We start from the raw sequence: 21,011 nt of genomic DNA, 5'->3' as shown, positions 1-21,011 counted from the left end.
GATGAGTTCATGTCCTTTGTAGGGACATGGATGAAACTGGAAAACATCATTCTCAGTAAACTATCGCAAGGACAAAAAACCAAACACTGCATGTTCTCACTCATAGGTGGGAACTGAACAATGAGAACTCATGGACACAGGAAGGGGAACATCACACTCCGGGGACTGTTGTGGGGTTGGGGGAGGGGGGAGGGACAGCATTAGGAGATATACCTAATGTTAAATGACGAGTTAATGGGTGCAGGAAATCAACATGGCACATGGATACATATGTAACAAACCTGCACATTGTGCACATGTACCCTAAAACCTAAAGTATAATAAAAAGAAAACTAAAATAAAATAAAATAATATGAATTCATTTTCTCTTACACGAAAAAAAAAAAGAAATAGTGATGTCTGCAGAGGCTTGCTGAGGTTAGGTGTTGGGGGAAAACGGGCAGAGAGAGGTAGGTAGAGAGTTGGCAACAGCTTCTGAGGAGAAAGGTTTACATTCAGTTCCTCAAATCAGTTCACTAGCTGCATGCTCTGAGTGAAAAGCTTATCTTCTTTTTGTCAGCAGTTTTCTTCTTGAGGCCATCAGCATTTTCCATTTTTAATTAAGGCAATTTACAAAGAAGGATGCATAAAACATAATAAAATAGCCTAAATTAAGAACAAATGAGAAAAGATATGACAATGAGAAAACAAAAGTAGAGAAGCAATCTGGAGCCATGAATCATATTTACAAAAAACTGCTGACTGTGAATTTTGTGTGCAGCTTACTAGAAGCCAAAGTGAAGATGGAAACCAGGAACTGTTTACACTGTCTGGCTATGCTGTCCAGTACGGTAGCCACTAAACCCTTGGAATGTGGCTAGTCCAAACTGAGATGTGCTGTGGTATAAAGTATACATTGTATTTCACAGACTTAGCCCCCAAAAAGTAAAATATCTCAATAATCTTTTATATTTATTATGCATTGAAATAGTAATATTTTGGATATGTTTGGTGGAAATATATTATTAAAATTAATTTCATCTGTTTTTCTTTTACTTTTAAAAAATATGGCTACTAGAAAATATAAAATTATATATGTAGCTCACATTTGTAGTTTGCGTGACATTTCTATTTGACAGTGACAGTCTATTAGCTAAACGCATCCATCAGCTGATGAATGGATAAATGAAATGTATATCCATTCTGGGGAATATGATTTAGCAATAAAAAGAAATAAAATAATGGGGACAGGATTTTTGGGGGAGGTGATAAAATTGTTCTAAAATTGATTATGTGATGGTTGCAGAACTCTGAATATATTAAAAACCGTGGAACTATATGCTTTAAAAAATGAATACATTATATTAAGCTATATTATAACCATAAAAGTAAAAGTTTTTGAACTTCAGAAAACAAAAGATAAAGTATACTCTGTTGCTCAGAAGAAAGCCAACTATTCTTAGTACCAAGATAAGAAGTGTCTCTCTAATGGCACCCATAGGGAAGCATGCCATCAAAATTGAATTCAACAGCAATATTCAATTATCACTATTCTCAGAGTAAACACAGGGGTAACTCCTGCAGGCCTGTCTTTTGTGATGTTTTTAATATTTACTGGTGGCTCAAACTCAGTTTAGTAACTCATGTGCAAATGGTTCCCAAATTATTGCCTTTGACCCAAACTTCTTAAAACTTCACATCTGCATTTTTAATAGCCCACACGTACCTCAAGTTCAACATGACCAAACGCCATTCCCCTTGTATTTTCTGTCCAGTTGGTGCCACCATCTTCCATCCAATCACTAATGCTAGAAACCCGGGAGTCCCCCTTGAATCTTCATTGTCTTTCACCCCATGCCATTCTACCTCTGCCAGTTCAGTCTTCCAAGATGTTCCCAAATCTGTGTCCTCTATTCTCCCTCCACTATCCTTCAGGCCTCATTGTCTCCTGCCGGAATATCGCAGCAGCCCCTTAACTGGGCTCTGTGCCAGGCTTGTTCCTCCTCAGTCGATCTCACCCTGCTCCATCTGCCAGCACGTGAATCCAGGATGCAATGAATTTCCATCACATGCAGGATAAGTGTCATTAAAGCCTCTCTGACCAGGGCCTCACCTCCCTCTCCTCATCTCTTGACATTCCTTTAAGTGACCTACATCTGCCTAGCTCCTGCCCACCCTCCTGAAATTGAGGCAACCACGTCTTACTCATCCTTTCAGCTTAGCTCAGGGACACCTCCTCTGTATACCCAGATATAGATCACTGTCACTGCACTTTCCGTATTGCATTATGGTATCTACTTACTCTTCTGTCTTCTCTGCTGACTGTACGCTGCCTGAGGGCCAGGACTGTGCCCACGTTTTCCTCATCTCTAGCACCAGCACAGGCCCTGACAAAGTAATGCTGAATAAACGTTTGTCAAATGATGGATGGAGGAACCATAGGTAAAATAAACGTGATTTAAATTTTGGATCTAAGCAAATGGTTAAGAAATCTTATTTATTTATTTACTTATTTATTTATTTAGAGACATAGTCTTGCTCTGTCACCCTGGTTTGATTTCTTATGATGCATGTCTTCAACTGTCGTGGAATTACAAATTAACACACTTTAAAACTACATTTAAAATATGCAGTGGTGTGATCTCGGCTCACTGCAATCTCCGCCTCCCAGGTTCAAGCGATTTTCCTGCCTCAGCCACCTGAGTAGCTGGGATTACAGGCACCCGCCACCATGCCCGGCTAATTTTTGCATTTTTAGTAGAGACAGTGTTTCCCCATGTTGCCTAGGCTGGTCTCAAACTCCTGACCGCAACTGATCCGCCCATCTCGGCCTCCCAAAGTGCTGGGAATACAGGCGTGAGCCACCGTGCCCAGCCTATGGTTAAGAAGGCTTAGAAACCCAATTTTTAACTGCTAAATGCCTTTGCTTGCCTCCATGAGGACACAGATTGTGTCTATTTTGCTCATCACTATGTTGCCACTGTCATTCAGTGTTTGCTGGAAGGGTGGTTGGGAAGACAAGCAACCTTATGAACATAGATACAGGCAGAGAAATGCATTGGAAACAAACTGCCATTCACAAAATCATACCTGTTATCTCCCAAACCTGAGTTAGATTACTCAATAGCCAATACCCTGAAAGCTTGGGAAGCATTTATTTTGGCCTTGAACAAATAATTATCCAATTGAAAGTGAAAATTTAGGTGACAAATACTGCTGCATTTCCTGAATCCAACTATATTGTCAGGCCTGAAAGAATATACCCCAGTTTCTAAAGGGAGAGACATGAGTTTCTTTATTGTCTTATGGAATGAAAATAGTCACATCTCTGGAGTTCTTTAGAAAGCATGTCTAGACCATTTAATTCACACAAAACAGACAGATGCATCACATCTGCTTTACAAAAATGAGAAAAACAGAGTCTGGGTTTTTTTTTGTTTTTTGTTTTGTTTTGTTTTGTTTTTTTGCTTTAGCTAAGAGCCAGTTTAATTTTTATTCCTATAATTCTGTGGTCGTTGGTACAGAAATCTGTGTGAATACTGAGGGATATCTTAATAGTCTCAGGGCTTCCTGCACTGTGAGGACCCAACCACAGTACTAAAAAGTGCTTTATAAAATACATACAATCCTCAGTTGAGGTGTTGAGAAGATAAAAACATACTTGCAAGCAGCACAGTTAATGCAATAATATATCTTTTTGCTACCAGTTCTAGTTCTTTATTTTATACATTTGTTATATGTGCAATTACTATGCAAAAATCAAGGATGAATGACAGACCAACAGCTACCACACAGAGATAGTGGAAATGATATTATTTGTAATGCTGCTAAGCCGCAACACTGAGGAATGAGTTTAACAGTAAGAAGTGCTCAGTCTGCTTCAGCACACATGCAGATGTAGGAACAGACATTCTGCTCTATCCTTATTCCTACACTTTCCCTAAAACCATAATGTAAAAGGTGAGGGCCTGAAGTAACACACCTTGGTGGTTTTATCTAGCGTTTCTGGAAGTGCCATTGGTGCTAACATTTCTTCAGCAAACATTCAGGGAAACTGTGTCTAAACACTTACGTACCAGAGATATTAAGATGATTGGAATATGGCCCATGCCTCGACCAGACATAGACCTGTAAGTTCCGAGTGCTGAGATGAGGGATAACAGGAATGGATGAGGTGCTTTGGGAGCTTGGAGAATTGGAGAGGGGAAGGCTTTTGTTTCAGTTCAGGGAGAGGGGCTGGGGGCTTGAATTATGATAGGGCAGTGGTGTTACAGAAGAGAGGGCAGATCCCAGAACTATTTAGGAAATTGAGCCAATGGAGCTGGTTCACTAAATGAATTTGTGGGACAAAGAAGAGTGAGAAGACGAAGTTAGCCCTGCAGACTCAACTTGGGCCACCCCAAAGCAGCGATGCAGTTTATTGGAATAGGAGTGGGTTTCAGGGATGCGAGAATGAGTCCAGAACTGGACGTGTTGAATTTTAGATGGCTATGGGATATGCAGGAGCAGGTATCCTAGGGGCAGCTGGAAACATGAGTCTGGAGCTGGATGAGAGAGGAAGACCTGGAAATGAAGACTTAGTAATCAGAGGCATGGATAGAAAGGCCCACAGGAGCTGTGCCAAGTGAGGACACAAAAAGGGAACAAAGATAAAATTTTAGGGGGCAGTGGAGCAAGAGGGATGGCCAGCAAATTTGGCAACAAGCCAGGAGGCATGAGATGGAGTTGGAAGCCAAGAGGGGAGACACTTCAAGGTGGAGATTCTCCACCACTGGTTATAGTACATAGTAGATGCTCAATAAATAAGTGAGCATTGAACAAATAAATGTAGTCAGTAACTACTGAGTTTCCATCTGACTTGAAAACAGACTTTGTTTGTGCTAATTTATACTACAACGGTGATGGCTGTTGGCTTTGGAGCCAGAAATGAGTGGGCTAGAACCCAGCTCTGCCACTTGCCAGTCAGATGGCCTTGGACAAGGCACCCAGGCCCAAATGAAGATATTGCCCACCTCAGTAACTGATCATCAGAAGGAGGTGGCTAAATAAACTTTGATACAACCACACTGTGCAGTTAAAAAGAATGAGGTTGATTTTTATGAACGGATATGGAAAAATATCTCTGAGTGATATTGAGAAGTTTCCAGAACAGAGCAAGCTGCAAAAGCATTTTTCAATTCTCCGGGTATAAAGATGTGTCTATTAATTCATAGAAAGGTCTGGGAAGACATACGGTACACCAATGCAATAAGAGTAGTTACTCTGGAGCAGGGACTGAGTTTAGAGGGCAGTGGTCATGTGAGTTTTGAGTTCTCCCTGTAAGGTTTGATTTCTTTGATTTCAACTATTGTGGAATTACAAATTAACACACTTTGAAACTGCATTTAAAATATCTACCTTCTAGTGTTGTGGTAAAGACTAAAATGCAATGACTCTAGACTCATTGCTGCACAAAGGATGCTCCGTACATAGACTATATAAAACGTACCTGGTAAGGACTCCTGAAAAAGGCAATGGGAACCCTCATTTTTGAGCATGGGCTCTGTGCCTGGCACTTTCTTCACAGTGACCTTCTCTCTAAGGTAGATGTTAAACGTGGCCTTGGGATACATCTCTGTGCGTCCGATTCCTCATCTACCAATGAAAATTATACTAGAACCTATTTTGTAGGGTTTTTGAGAAAGGGAAATGCATGGACATGTGCTTAGTGAATGTTAGCTATTAATGTCATCATCCTCCTCCTTAGATTTTAGCTGAGAAGACAAATGTTCAGAAAGATGATGTTACTTAACCGAATTCTCACAGTAGTAAATGTCTGACCTAGAATTTTAATGAAGATTTATGTAAGTTTTTTGCACTGTACCACCGGGTAATGGTACACACACACACACACACACACACACACACACATGCTTATGTAATAAAATTGAATAGAAAACTGAACCAGGGACAGGGGATTGGAGAATGAGGAACTATTGTTTAATGGGCACAGAGTTTTTGTTTTGCAAGATGAAAAGGGTTCTGGAATTGGATGGTGGTGATGGTTGCACAATAATGCAAATGTACTTAATGCCAACAAACTAGACACTTAAAATAGTAAATTTTCTGCTATTTTATCACAATTAAAATTTAGAAAAGTAAATTTAAAAAAAAATGGAAATGGGAGAAATTATTTGCCTTAAGACTGCTAGCCTAGGAGCTGGAGCTGGAGCTGAAAGGCCCTGCCTATGTCCGGGGCTCTCATGGCCTCTGGCCACACTCTCGGTCTGGATTCCTGCCATCTCCCAGTCCCCAACCTTTTGTCCATCTGTGCCTCTCAGGAGGGCCCCAGGAGCAGCCTACCCTCAACTCTGTTATCCCTTTGGGGCTAGACTGGCCCCCTGGAGCAGGTTTGATGCTGGCAGCAGCTATCCCTGGTCCTGCCCCCAGGAATCAGGACGCACATCCTCCCTCTGATATCCCTCCTCTCCCTCCAAGTCTTAGCTCAGGTGTCACCTCTTCCCTGAAGGCTAGAGAGGTGCCGTGTTGTGCCCAGTATCTCACTGCTAGTGCATGGCAGATGACAAATGCACACTGCAAGCTCTTCTTCCCACACCAGCACATGCACTGCCAGCTTCATTTGAGATCCAGCCAGTGAACCCGCAGGGCTGAATCGGTATGCAGACTTCATTGTGCTGAGCTGGCCACAGAGGATACATTTAAATGAAGGGCTCAGGTTTGGGTTTGGGGTTTAGGTTTTGCTAGAGGATCAGCAATGAGACATTAATTAATGTTAAGCCTATCCCTCTAACTAGTATAAAGTAATACCTGCCGACCCAACTGTGTGCGCATGTAGTGACCACTGCTCTGATGCCTAATAGTGTCTATGCTTTCCACTGAACCCTGGCTCAGAGGGGTTGGGGGCCTATATAGTAATTCCTTTTGACATTATTCACCTGGGAACTGGTTCATGCATTAGTCTTTACCCGAGGGGAATATCTGGCAAGTTTTCCTCAGTTCTGGATGTCATTCAGAAATGTGCCTCTCAGGGAAGCTGTCCCTTCCAATCTCATTGTTGGTGGCATTGCCTGGCTAGCATGTCACAGGTCTCCAGCCTGGGAGGCTTTGCTAAGGATGTCGGTGCCCTGAAACTCCTGACTCTTGATGCAGCTATGTACCGGGTCAAATCTACTCTGCAGGAACCCGCAATTTATCCAGAACGGCAATGATAAGGCTCTTCTGACCTTGTTTCATTTATTATTTGTCAGCATTTATTCTGTGCCAGGCATTGTGTTGGGCACTGGAGATAAAATATCCCTGTATCCATGGAGCTTCCAGACTAGCGGGGGTGACAGACATCACCAAATAAATAAAAATGACAAATTACAATAACAGCTAAGAAGGAAAAGCATTGGATGCAGTGAGACAACACGAGGGAGAGACATTGGCTGGCAGAAAGCAGAATTTAAATTGGAAGGAGTGCAGAGAAAGCCTGTCTGTGGAAGTAATGTCTGCCGGAGCCCTGGAGAGCAGCTGTTTCCATCCCCTTCTCCCCACGGGTGGAGCTGTCCCCTTCCATTCCACCCCCATGTTGACAGACACACACAGAGGCACAGACACACCCACGTGCATACACTCAGACACATGGACACAGAGATTCACACACAGACACATACACACAGGCACACACAGATACACACAAGACTCACAGACATCCATATGGCCACACAGAAACACACAGACAGACATCCAGGCACACGGACATAATGGACACACACACAGACTCACAGACACAGAGACCCACATACACACACATAGATACACACATGCACACAAGCACACACACACATATGCATCTCTCAGTGACATGTCAAACCTGCTCCTGAGGGGCTGTCTGAGGGGCCATTTCACCTGAGGGCACCCACAGGAAAGTTGAGGGGAGGCACTGAGGGCTAGGGCAGCCAGCACAAGGCCTGGCAAATGGCTTTGCCCTCAGCGAAACAATGGCTCCTGGTTGACGCGGTTCCACTTCTTGGTTCTTCTCCTGGCATTGTTTGCTGAGGCCAGCACTCCAGTCTCTGAATATGTAACATCTGCACATTCCAGTTTCTAGGCATCAAGCTCTTCCCTGAAATATCAGCACGAGTGAGTCCTCAGACTCGGGAGCTCCTTGCAGGCTCTAAAGCTCTGACACACATCTACACATTCTCATGGGGGCTCAGGAACAATGGGAAGGTCGGTAGGATATCTCAGTCTGACTGAAAAGGCTTTAAACACACACATGCACACACAAACATACACACCGGAGGGCTTTGTAAAAAAAAATGGGGAAGCTACTGAATAATCAGTGATCTCATGTTTTAAAATTGGAAAATTACATAGCAATATATTTAAACTGTGCATAAAACCTCACCATCCTCCTTCTGTGCCTCCAATCACTGGCTCCCCGGTTCCCAGTGTAGAGGAAAGGCCAGGGTGGAATTGGTTTGCCTCTGGGCCTCTGTCAGCTCCCACCAGCCCCTCTTTCCAAAAGCAGCCCTCAGTCCCCAGCCCAGGAGAGGCATGAAGAGAGCTGCCCAGCTTTCCTTCAGCAGGCGGTGGGGAAGCCGAGGGACACCCTTGGTTTTGTGGATTGTGGTTTCCCTCCTCTCCTCCCACATTCCCACAAAAAGAAATGCAGAATCCAATCCTGTGATGGTGGCCTTTGTAATGACCGACTCTGGGTGCAGTGGGTTACAATGTAGCTGCTCCTGGTGGAGTCAACCCTGGGCAGACCTACAAAGTTTGCCAGAAAAATCAATACAAAGCTGACAGATCAAAAGTGAGTCATGCCAGTTCTCCTCTTAGGAAACAGTTCGATGGGTGTCTGACTGCTAGCACCTCAGTTCTTTTCATAGTAGGTCTGAAAATAGCTCAGAAGTCTTTAAATGTCTGGAGACGTAGGCGACAAAAAGAGTTTTAAGTGGAAAAAAACCTCCCCAAGAACCCCAATTCTGTTCCTGCCACACATACCCCAGCCCGCCCACTCATGCCGTGTAGGCTGCATTCCTGGGTGCCCAGGGACTGCTGGGCAGATGGACTGGCTGCTGTGGGAGGCCGATAGTCTAGGGCCCAGGCCCGGTCGTCCCTGGATGGATGATGAGCCTGGTCATCCAACCTTCAGAGGCCCAGGCCCTTTGTGCTGCCAACTCTGTGTATCCCTTGTTACAAAGCTCTAATGTCTCTTCTGCCTGTGCCTGGTTGCCCGTTGAAAGGCAACTCCTTCCTAAATGGGCCCTTTTCTGTCTTTTAGATAGAGCCTTACTGGGACCATGCAGATTTTCCACTTCCTCGGCTGTGGCCCTTGGCATCTGCGGTTATATTCAACGGGAGCACCAACGGTGGCCAAGAAGTCACTAGTAGGTCTAAGACACTGGAAAGAGAAAGATGAGCCTGGTATGTGTGTGAGGGGAGTGGAGGGGTTGCAGAAAAGGATGGGTTGTTGGGGGAGAGCCTGGAGATGAGTCTGTTGGGAATGAACATGAGTTAACATGGACAGAAGCGGGGTGAGAGCCTTAGAATGGATACAAGGGGACCTATGTGCAAGATACCGAGGAAAGTATGGGTGACACCTGGTCCGGTGGGTGCAGGAGAGGAGACGGAGGCACTACTGCAAGGGGCACCCCTGAAGTAGTGTTTCCCCATGAGTGGTCTGAAAGCCACCTGAACCCAAGTCACCTGGGAGCCTTTAACTGCAGATTCCTGGTTTCACCTCAAGAGTCTGAATTTGTAGATGGGTGATGCCCAGAAATCTACATTGTGAAGAGCTCCCCAGAGGATTCTGCTGCACAGTAAAGTGTCTCTCAAGTCTACACTGCTTATGACTGTGCGAAATGCCCTTTGGATTTATTTCCCTCGCATCTAACATGGTACTTGGCAATTACTCAGCTGCCAGTAAATAATCAATATTGTGAGTAAAGTAATACATACATTGGGAGGATTCAAAGATGACTGAAATTTTAACCGGAAGGGCCAAGAACACTGTGGTTCCATTGATAAAAATGAGAAGGAAGTCAGGAGGAAGAGCAAGTTTGGAGTGAAGGTGGGAAATTCCATTTTAGAGAGGGTGAATGCCAATGCACATGGGTGACGTGTGTGTAGGGCTCGGAGTGAGGGCGTCAGGTAGGAGACACAGGGGTCCTTTGCAGGTGGGTTGAGGCTGCAGTTGGATAAAGGGTGTGGCAGGCTCCTATGGACAGTGTTGCTGTGGACAGAACTGCGGGGGAAATGGAAGAGGGAGGGGTCAGAGGAGAAGGAAGAACCATGGGGTGATGGGAGGGAAAAGCAGAGCCCGCGGCACACAGTGCCCCAAAATCACAAAGGAGGGAGTTCCCGGGACTTAGAGGTTGATCTGTGTGGCCAAAGAATTCGGGGGAGCTTGAGGACAGGCCACTGAATTTGGCTATTAGGAAAGCACTGGTGACCATCAGGACAGCAGTTCCAAAAGGGTGGTGGGAACAGAGGCCAGTCACAGAGAAAACACAAGGAAGTGGCAGGAGAGGAAAGCCCAGGTCGCCAGTAGAGATCACCCCCCTAGGATTTCTCAGGGGAAAGGAGAGAAATAGGTTGGCAGATAAGGAGTCAGCTGAGAAAAGCAAGGCTATGGCCTCACTCATCCCCAAGGGCCCCTTCCCATGCCAGGCTCCCTCAGGGTACTGCCTGGCCTCCAGGCCTCCCTCTGCCCACTGCACACCCCCTCTGTGTATCCCAGGCACTCGGGCAACATGGCTCTGAGTATTCCCTGTCTCTCCAGGTGACACCACCATCCACCCAGCCACCAACCCAGCCAGAAACCCAGAAACCATCCTCCCCTCCCTCTCCTTCATTCCACATCCAGTCACTGATGGAGTCCTGTAGAGCCGCCTCCCCGCCCACCTGCACTGCCCCTCCTCCCCACCCCACTCCCTTTGTATCTGATCTATACTGTGACCGTGACCTCAAATCAGCCACCTGTCCCCTCTCACACTTCCAAGCTAATGCTAGAGTCACATTCTGACAACATTCATCTGGTCAGGATATCTCTACCCCGGTGACAAAAGAATGAAGCTCAGGCTCTTCAGATGGCTTAGTTCTGCCCCCCATCTGCACCTTGCTTCTCTCTAGACTTACTGACTTCGACGTTCTGCACACATGCTGGTGCTTCTGCCTCCTTCTCTCTGCCTATGCAGGTCCCTGTTACTGGAGGAAAAGGTTTTTTCCTTTTCCCTTCCCTCCACCTGCCCAGCCCTGACTCCCAGCACCATACCCTGTTGGCTGGCTCCTGGAGTCCTCCTTCTGTTTATAGCCCAGAAGTCCTGTCTTCACAAAGGAAACAGTTATTCCTCTTTCCTTGTGTCCTCATTGCCCCCTTCATCCAAAAATGCTTCCAGTGGGCTCCTGTGCTCTCTATTCTACCAGATTGTGGAGCCCTCTGGCAAGCAGGGATGGGGGCCAGTCCAGGTGGACAGCAGTGGGAGCAGCCCCAGCGATTGTTGCCCCCAGGAGGCCTTGCTGGGCTAGGAGCACGCTAGGTTAACTGGAAATAAAATAGACTCAATGGAAGGCCTAGAACAATGTCACTAGACATTGCCTCTCTTTTTGCTCTATGCTCTTTTTCCTTCTTTCTTCTCTGCCTTTTCCTTTATTCACTCTCTCCTGTTCTCTCTTTTTTTCTCTCTTTCCCTCCGATTTCTGGTTTCTTCCTATCCCCTGTTCCTTCTGTAGGGCCTTACACAATTCCAAGGCATTGCCAGCCTTCTTCTCCCCCTCTCTTGTATCTCTTTCCCCTCCCTCTCTTTCCCCTCCACGGGTCTCTGAGTCCTTGTTTGCATCTCTGTTCTGAATGCATCAGCTGCCAGCTGCAGATGGCAGTCGTTTGCTTGGGAGAATTTACCCAGGAGGATGGTGCTATTGACAAGTGAGGTCCCAGAAGGAGGAAAATACTGCAGAGTTTCAGACCTGCAGCATTGACCGGTTGTAACACCCATGTAAGATCCTTGGGTGGAAATGCTAGTTAAAAATTCTCCTAAAAATAGGAGATAATAACCGTGTGCATGCAACATTTACGTTGTTCCCTCAAGGGGAGGTGTTTGTTTTTCCTTTTAAGATGTAAGGCATCCTAGCCCTAAAATACCCCCTGAACATCCATTTATACCCTTGCTGCAGGGATGGTGGCTAAAGGGGAGGAGCTGAGCTACACCCCACTTGATGGAACGCAAAGACTGTAGTGAGGTTGGAGAGCAGTGCTGTGCGTCCTTCCTCAGCCTTAACCAGTGCAGGGCAAGGTTAACAGATTTCTACACCATTTTGCTGCATACACAGACAAGGCCACCTGCAGATGCCACCATTGCTCAGTGTGAGTTGAGTGTTGGATGGGAGAGCCATCTGCTCCATACACCTCAGGGCCCCTTCTGGGACCCAATAACCTCATGGGAACAGGTAGGGGATCTCCTATCCTTCACAAAGGCAACAAACCAAAATGAGCAGAGTTAGCCCTGAAGTCGAATGGGATCTTGGTGATTTTCCTCTGCCTAATGATTGTTAATAGCAGGAATCTGGATTCAGTGTACATAGGTGGAAAGAGTGGAAATCCCAAAGGAGACACAAGCTGATGATTTTAAAACTTGATTCACTTGGATCAGAACCTAGCTCAAGCATTTTCCTGATTGCATTGTCCCTGCAACTGTCGTCTATTGTGGCTGACTGCTGAAGAGGAAATGAAACCAAATAGAAGGTTGTTTGTAAGCAATCTCTCTGCTCTTCTTAAAAATAAATTAGGGATATCGGGATTGGCTCATGGCTAGAATGAGGACATAGAGAGACATGCAGAAATTCTGTTTTTATATTGAGGTGAAGAAGTGGGTAGGGCTTTAAGGATTATCTAATCCAACCTTCCCATTTTGCAGCAGTGGAAGGTGAGGCTTGGAGAGGCCACACGATGTGCCTACAATCACAGAGCTGAAGGCAAAACCCAGCAGAACCAAGTCAGCCCAGTGGCCTTCCTACTGATTCACCATGGCCTTTGGAACGGCTCATACTCAAGTCTATTTTAAGTAGTGCCAAGAAGTGTCTCTATGTATCCCCCAGCAGTATTCATGCCCAACCAGCCAGGACACTCAGGGTTCCCTAATTTACTATTAGGGAGCTACTTCAGCAGCAGGGAGAGTGGCACTTTGGGACAGGGTGGGGCTGGCAGGGCAGGCTGACAGAGGTGCTGAGTAGGAAAGTGTCAGGAGGAAAATCCTGCAGGGGTGTCTGTTTCACAAGAGTTATACGAATACAGGACCATTCCTTCTACAAAGGAGGCTAGTGGTTCGAGATCCTAGAAAACCAGGACTCCGCCTTTACAAAGAATAAATAACAGCTTCTCCTTCCCCCAAATTGCAAAAAAAAAAAAAAAAAAAAACCACACCCAGGCTTTCTCAGGAAATCCAGTCCCCAACTTTGAATGCCCTCCTTGTTTGCTACTGCATATGTAATTGAAGTGCCTCCAAGAGATGCAAATAATTTTTGTCTATTTAATCTAGACACTTTTTGAGGCTGGAGTCCTGAGTGTGTCAGTATTACTGCCCATTCCCGAATCGAGGCACAGAGATGAAAGTGCAGCAATCAGACATAATGGTTCAGTGCAGCCTGCGTCAATGCTTGCACAGTAGTGTGTTAATAAGTGTTAAAACTGACATCTCAAATACGGCGTCCTCAATTTTAAAAATTACAACTCTGTAAGAAGTCATGCTGTTAAAACACACAAGAAATACCAGTTAAGCCTTCAAGTAGCTAACACACAGCCTGTACAGATCACCCCTATCCCAAAGTGCATAACAACTTATTTTCTTTGAAATGAGGCAAGAATTAGCAGGTAGTTCAATTATTTGAGTGCTAAGATAAGTAGAAATAACAAATCCAAATGTTAAATACCAATTACTACCTTACAAGCTACAAATCAGCTCGGCATTACAACATGCCCTTCCTCACAAACCCAAGAAATATGGGGGTTTGGCAGAAAACACAAACCTATAACCAATATGCATTTGTGCAACAGACGTGTCACTTCCCAACCCAGCACTTCCAAAATGCGCATCACAGATATCAAAGCCTGGCACATATATTTGTCCCAATGGCATAGAAAGCAATAACCTTCAAATGCTGGGAGTGATACTTCTCTCAAGCTCACAGCTGGAAACAAGTCATCTCCAGTTTCTACTCTGTCCCCCTAAAGGAGGTTTACAGGTCAGTCTGACAGCCTGGTTGCCAAAGATGTCACCTCATATTTTTACAGAAAATTAACCTGACCCTCCCTGGTTAGCTTCAGGGACTAAAAGAAACTGCTACTTAGATGTTATCTAGCAAGGTCAATCAAAGACCCAATGGAGAGCACCTGTAAACTTCACACCTTAGTGAGACTTTAGGGGAGAGGAAGATTATTTCTCCCTGGGTCACCATTCAGTCTATATCCCTTGTGGGAATTAGCTCCAGGTTCAAGCTAGCCGGGTTGTTCTCTCTCCCACTTATCTGAAACCACCACTGGAAAAACTCAATGTTATTGGGATATTCTCATGCTCAGAAGTGACCAAAGGTCCAGTTGGGCAAGATAATATTTTATATAAGTATATATGTATGTACAAGAGATGTTAAAAAGATAGTCTCTAAAGCACGTTGGGATTCCTCCAATGAAAGGCACCAGATAAATGCAAGTCATTACCAAAAAGAAAAGTCAAGTTTTCCAGCTTTCACATCTGCAAAGGGTAACCACAAGGGTACCTCTTTTTTTGGTGGTAAGCCTTCTTGTTTAGAAAAATCTTCATGAGAGTGACTAAGTTATTCTGCCTCCTTCCTTGCTTCCACTTTGCATAAGCTTCCTGGTCAGCGGCCATGGATACCAGGCTCAGTGACCCAATACCATCAGCCTTGGCAAACTGATCGGTCCTCATAAGTCTGTACCACTACCTGCCTTCAGTGCAGCTGGGGATGATTCTGTAAACGTTATGCCTTCCAGGGCTGGAAGCACCAGCCAAATCTAAGTGTTCCATGTGCAAATTCTGAAAAATAATCCTGCTCCTCTGATTCAGTGCCTGGTTGTCTCTAAGTCATCTCACTTTTCCTGATGCTTCAGAGACATGGATGTAGACACTAGGAGGCAGCCACCTCCCAGCCTCCCACGAGCCTCCAGTCCAATGGAAAGATTTGAACTGGGGCCTCCAAGACACAAGTGGCTAGTGAATTCATTCAATAAATCACCCACATTGTAGTAGCCATGACATCTACAAGAACACAAAGCCTTCTGATAAGATCCTTGCCACACCTCCATGAGGTAAGTATCATCTTCAATCAACTGAAACACAAAAGGACCTCTTAAGAAGAGGCCCAACCTTTGGATGAAAAGCCTGGATAGCTCCATGCTCAGACCCCTGGGTTCTATTGCCTTTTCAAAGATGGAACAATAATGAAAGCCACCTGGAAAACCATCAGATTACCTTAAAGATGACGGAGAAGAATTATCTTATAGAGGAACCCAGGTTCCCCAACACAATGTTATGTGCTGGTTAACCGAACAAGAGGAGCAGGAGCATTTTGGAGGAGGAAACAGTCGTCTCCCTTCGATACAAGTTTGGAAGCTCGAAGGTCTTTTGAATAGCAGTAAACTTTTCAAGTTTACAATTTTTTATGACATTTTATGAACTAGCAGTTTTTTATTTTACAACTCTTTCCTTTCTCCTGGCCTCTACCCACTCGCCCCCAATGAAAGGCAGTTGGAATGCAAGTAAGAACTGCAGCGTTTCCATCCTGGGTCAGCCACACCACCTTCATGCACGTCTATATTTTGAGTACATGATTCCATACTACCAGGTTTCCATGTCATGGCAGGAACTCCAGGGCAATCATAGCATCATATACAACATACTGTATCCTAGAAGCAAAATTATCTGAGTAAATTCTGCTTGGAAATAAAAGGGCTCTCATTTGATGAGCTTTCAGAGCAGGCAACAAAAGTATTTAAGCTACTGCCCTTGCTAGCAACCCAACAACGTTCACCTCAGGGAGACGATACAACAGTAAACTTTTTAGTTGAGGAAGACAACACGACCTTACTCCTAAACATCTTAAAAAATAAATATTTCAAAAACATGCTAATATCTTAGACACAGCAAAGTTTGGTCAAATTTCCTAGATCAGAAACCTCATCCAGAAATACATTTCTCTACAGTCACCCTAGGAAACAAGGAGGCTTGACCATGAACCAAGGGGCTCAGCCTGCACTAACTTGGCTTTAAGCACCCTAGGGTTTGGACTATTTAGCTGAAGCCCCTCTCCCTAATGCATCTGTTCTTGGGAAAAAAAATTCTATCTTCACTGCATGTTTAACTAAGTAACATTCTCTAAAGAGTGACATTTATGAGATGAACATCAGTGTACATCGTTCTAAAGATGATTGGTGCACCCATGCAAGCCACGGAACTACAGATCATTTATAAAAACAACTTACAGACTTGCATTGGTCAAGTCTGCTTAACTTTGCATTCTCTTTGTTTTGGTATTAAAACTAAGTGAAAGCAATGGATAAAGAGCTGAGATTTTGTTTTCACATGACTGTGAGCAAAATTTCATGATATCCTTGCTGACCTCATAGATGCATTTCCACTGGACAGACTTGTGGGGGCTTTTTGTACAGAACTCACACGACAACCTTAGAAACAGGAGCACGACAACTCATAGACAGTACTGGGCCACAAGCACTAGAATAGCGTACACGATGGACAGAAAAATTAGCATTCTGGGTGTACTCATCTGGCAAAAAGGTGAACATTTTATGCCCATGATGCAAAGACCAGTGAGTGTCATTTCATGGAAAGGTGCAAAGGCATGGTGTCAGACACACCACCCTCTAAAAACGATTCTAAATACTGTAAAAGAAACCTGGGTGCATATCCCATGCATCTCTCCCCTCAGGGGCTGGGCGTACTCCTTACACCATAACCATAAGGTGCCTGGGCTGTGCCAGAGGCACAAGAGGCAGCTCAGCAATGTGGGGTGGAGGGTGACAAGTCCTCCCGGCTAATGTAGGGAATCATTTAAACTGAGTTCACTTGGTGAGCTCCTGCTCATGTTCGTCAGGCTTGCCATGAGGGATTTAACTTTATGGGCATAATAGTCCCTTAAATTGACTGAAGGGACCTCCTTCATTCCATCTCCAAAGTCACAGCTGCGCATGGCACTCTCAAGTTGCTTTTGGCGCCGGTAAAAGTGGGAGAACTTATTGAAGATCAAGGTGATGGGCAGGACCACCACGAGGATGCCTGCCAAGATGCAGGCAGAGGCAGTCAGCTTCCCTGCCGTGGTCCCTGGGACCACATCCCCGTACCCCACTGTGGTCATACTGACAGTAGCCCACCACCAGCAGGCAGGGATGGTGGCCAGGCCCTCGTTCTCCTCCTTTTCAATGGTGTAGGCCACCACGGAGAAGATGGAAATCCCCACGGAGAGGTAGAGCAAGAGCAGCCCTACTTCTTTGTAGCTGTATTTCAAAGTGGCCCCCAGGGAGCGGAGGCCAGTGGAGTGCCTGGCCAGCTTTAAGATGCGGAAGATCCGCATCAGCCTCAGGACCTGGGCCACCCTGCCCAAGTTGGCTAAAGTAGGTGTGCTCTCCACCACCAGGTTCACCACCAGAGTGATGTAAAAGGGGACGATGGACATGAGGTCAATAAGGTTTAGGGCATTCTTGAAGAACTTGAGGAAGTCAGGGGCCACAGCAAACCTGGCCACCAGCTCAAATGTGAACCAGGCGATGCCAAAGTGCTCCACGATTTCGAACCTAGGGTCCTCGCCGGGGTTGCCCTGGCTGTCAGGGATTTGGAAGTCGGGCAGGCTATTGAGGCACATGGTGATGATTGACCCCATCACCACCAGGATGGACAGGATGCTGAAGACCCTGCTCAGCACTGAGTAGCCAGGGTTGTCCAGTGCCAGCCACAGCTGCCTGCGGAAGTTGCCGAGGGGCTGCCCATCGAACTTGGAGGCGTCGTTGTAGAAGGCAAGGATCTCATCGAAGGAAGACGTGGTGCTCTCCTGGTCACTCTGCTCGTCCCACTTCTCCTGCTCGGGCTCTACTTTGCGGCCATGGTAGCTGTAGCTGCAGCAGGAGTCAATGAAGAACTCGTTGATGCCCCAGTACTCGATCTCCTGGCTGAAGGAGAAGACACACAGCTCGGCCATGACGTGAAGCTTGCCGGTGTGATAGAAATGCAGCACATAGGGGAAGAGCTCAGGGTTGCGGTCGAAGTAGAACTCCCTCTGGACGTCGTCGTAGTCATCGCAGAGCTCCAGAATGGCCTCGCGCGAGTGGCAGAGCAGCAAGCGGCCCAGGCGCGTCTCGGGGAAGCGCAGCAGCGTGTGCGAGCGCAGCCTCCTCTTGAAGCCGCCCACGTTGATGCGGATCTCCCCGTCCTCGACGTTGGCCTCCGACACGTCCCACAGGCTCTGGCCGGTCATGCTGGAGGCGCCGGCCGCCCGCGCCGCGCGGGGGCGCTACACCTGGAAGCGGAGGGAACAGCGTCGGCGAGAGCGCCGTGCGCCCCGGCTGGGCCCCCTCTCCCTACCCATTTCTGGCGGGCCCAGGCCTCCTGGTGGGTCTTGGGTGCTGAAGGGCACTGGGCTGGGGCAAGAGTTTGAGGGGTCTGGCCCCCTCCCAGGAAAGGCTGGGGGTGGGTATGTTTCTATTAGCACGGCTCCACCCCAGGGGTCTCGGTGGGCGCTTTGCGCGTGCGGGGTCGCGTCCGCTCGGCTCTGAGCGCCCAGGGGGCTGCGTGCTGACCTTGTCCATGGGCAGGCCCGGGAGACGCCCCCGCCCGCTCGCCGCAGACAGGCGGGACCGGAGCTGAGATATGCACGGGCAGGGCCGGGCCGACACGGGGGGCGCGTAGCTTTGGGTGGTGGGGGGGATGCGCTGGAGTCTGGAAACCCGGGCTGCGGGAATGAGGGGGCGGCCCGGCCTCCCCTGGGTCCAGATCCCACGCCTGCAGCCCCCGCTTCCCCGGCCCAGGTCTCCCCGCCGGCCTGGCGCTATGCCCCGGGGCCGCGTGCGCTGCGCCTCACCCAGCGGGGCTGCCCGGGCTCGCCCTGCGCGTTCTGGAAGCGCTTACCTGGGAGCACGGGCGCCCGCGGCCGAGGCCGGCGGGAAACTTCCCCAACCCGCGGGCGAGCATCGCGGCGGTGGCCGCTGCCTGCTGGCGGTGCGTGCGCGGGTGCGAGTGTGTGCGCCCGAGTGTGCGCCCGGCGGGCCGGCGGGCGGGGGCCGCCGAGCGTCTCCTCCGGTCTCGGGCCGGGCACGCCGCCGCCGCCCGCAGCTGCGGAAGGCTCACAGGTGGCTGCGTGGTCCCGCCGCTCGCGGAGCCCCCTCTCCGGATCCGCGCGCCCCTCACCCGCCGAGAGAGGCAGGAGCCCGCGCCGCAGTCGCCCCGTGAGCCGGGGCGAGAGCAGAGCGGGTGTGACCGGGCGCCGGCCCTGCGCGGGGCGCGGCGTGGTGGTGCTGAACGGACAGCTCCGCGCACCTCGGCCGCCGCCCGGGCCAGGAAGGCGCAGCCGCCGCCGCCGCTGCTTCTCTGCGCTTCCCCGGCGCGTCACCGCGACCACCTTGCGCCCCCGGCTCGGCGCGGGGCCAACACCTCTCCCTCCCCCCGACCATCCCCCGGTGACAGCTGTTATTATCACCACCCCCAGGGCGCAGGCAGGGGGCTGCCTACGGTGACCTCTCCCCGCTGGGTCTGGCGGGAGCTGGGCTGGGAAATAAAGGGCGGCTTGCGCGTGTCCAGGGACAGGGCGGGACCCGGGGAACTCCAGGTCTCCCCTTTTAGGGACCTGAAGAAAAGTTTCCCGAAGCCCGGGGGTGGGGTTGTTGGGGAACAGGAGCTGGAGGGGAAAAGAGGGGGCCGGGAAGTCCAAGGTGGAGATCGGCTTAGTACGCGGGGGGGCTGGAGCGCAGGCCGCACGGCGGGGGCGGGAGTCGCTGAGTTCTGGTCAGGAGCTCTGTGTGGGCACCGTTTGTGTCCAGGCCGGTGTGGTGTGCGGGCTGTGCAGGACTGCAGGGCGCTGTGTGTGTATGTAGGCTGAGGACAGCAGGACTTTTCAGTGTCTGTGTGTACCGCGTTCATTAATATGGGTCCTCTGTTGGATGGGAAGATGCGTCGGCACAGAGGGGCCCTGGGACGTGTGTCAGCGCAGTGTGTGGCATGGGGAACCGTGTGCTGTGTGTACAGTGTGCCGTGTACGGTGTAGTACTCTTGGGACTATGACGGGTTCATGTGTGTGGAATATGTTGAAAGCGGTGTGCTTGCCGACAGTGGGGACTGGGGGGGTTCGAGTTGGAGTGGGGACTGGTAGATGTGCTGAGGATCTGTGTCCCCATTCCTAAGAAGATTTGTGGCCCAGATCTGAGCTCTTGGTCTCCTAGGATTGTCCTTAAGGCCCTGCCTACTGGGCTGAGCTGAGAAATGAACCCAGTCCCTGGGGAGTCTCCTCCCTTTGGTCTTTCTCTGTGGTGTCCACTGTGGAGCACCGTGGGTGTGTGAGCTTAGCAGGGAGCTAGCGCCTACATGTCTCGGTCAGAAGTCCTGGGAATGCCTTTGCAGGGTGGCTCTGGACTCATGGTGCAACCACCACTGCCACAGTGGGAAGCACATTCTTTCTTTAGGCAGTCCTGGTAATGCCGTCCCAGCTGGAGAGGTGCTCTGTAGCTCTGGAGGGCTTGGGGCCTCCTTGGAGGACCTGGAGAGGACCCTTAATCTGACTTCGTATGGGGGCTCCTGCATCCAAGTCTGACCCATCCCTGTGACCCACTGGCTTCTGGACATGTGTGTGGGTGTGAATGCAGGTGTGTTTCCTGCTGAGAGGGCTTCACACCCATGCCCTTGCAGGCCTCTGCAAATGTGGGGGATTCCACAGAGGCAGCCACATGGGAGAGGGATAGTAGGGTAGTGAGGGCCACACACACTTCCTCTTTCTTGTGTTTGACCTTTCCCCAGGCTTTGGGAAACTTTTCTTCA

General features: G+C 48.4%; 2 protein-coding genes across 7 annotated transcripts in view; one reads left to right on the top strand and one right to left on the bottom strand.

Annotated features, from left to right (window-relative positions):
* The window catches only part of STK3 (serine/threonine kinase 3), a 427,140-nt gene that overhangs the window by 368,915 nt on the left and 37,214 nt on the right, over positions 1-21,011 (top strand). For 5 of the 6 annotated variants that reach the window (XR_009214836.1, XR_009214835.1, XM_058443993.1 and 2 more), the window contains exon 11: positions 9,251-9,393. Coding sequence is in view for 4 of the 6 variants with exons in the window: in XM_058443993.1 (XP_058299976.1) it covers positions 9,251-9,388 (138 nt within the window). In the remaining 2 variants the exon portion in view is untranslated. Of the gene's footprint in view, positions 1-9,250; positions 10,888-21,011 lie in introns of those variants that run through there. The other variant, XM_058443991.1, reaches the window with a different exon arrangement.
* KCNS2 (potassium voltage-gated channel modifier subfamily S member 2) lies at positions 16,723-19,203 on the bottom strand. Its single transcript, XM_032760115.2, has 2 exons — positions 19,113-19,203; positions 16,723-18,504 (listed from the first exon to the last, which is right to left on the bottom strand). The coding sequence occupies exon 2, from the start codon at positions 18,460-18,462 to the stop codon at positions 17,029-17,031; it is 1,434 nt and encodes a 477-aa protein (XP_032616006.1). The 5' UTR covers positions 18,463-18,504; positions 19,113-19,203; the 3' UTR covers positions 16,723-17,028.

This window comes from Hylobates moloch, unplaced genomic scaffold (assembly GCF_009828535.3).
Source record: "Hylobates moloch isolate HMO894 unplaced genomic scaffold, HMol_V3 SCAFFOLD_9, whole genome shotgun sequence".
Lineage (NCBI taxonomy): Eukaryota > Metazoa > Chordata > Mammalia > Primates > Hylobatidae > Hylobates > Hylobates moloch.
Note: the sequence above shows the minus strand (reverse complement) of the source record. Positions and strands in the feature narration are given on the sequence as shown.

Coding starts and splice junctions, on each gene's coding strand:
- KCNS2 (XM_032760115.2), bottom strand. CDS start 18,462: ATGACCGGCCAGAGCCTGTGGGACGTGTCGGAGGCCAACGTCGAGGAC.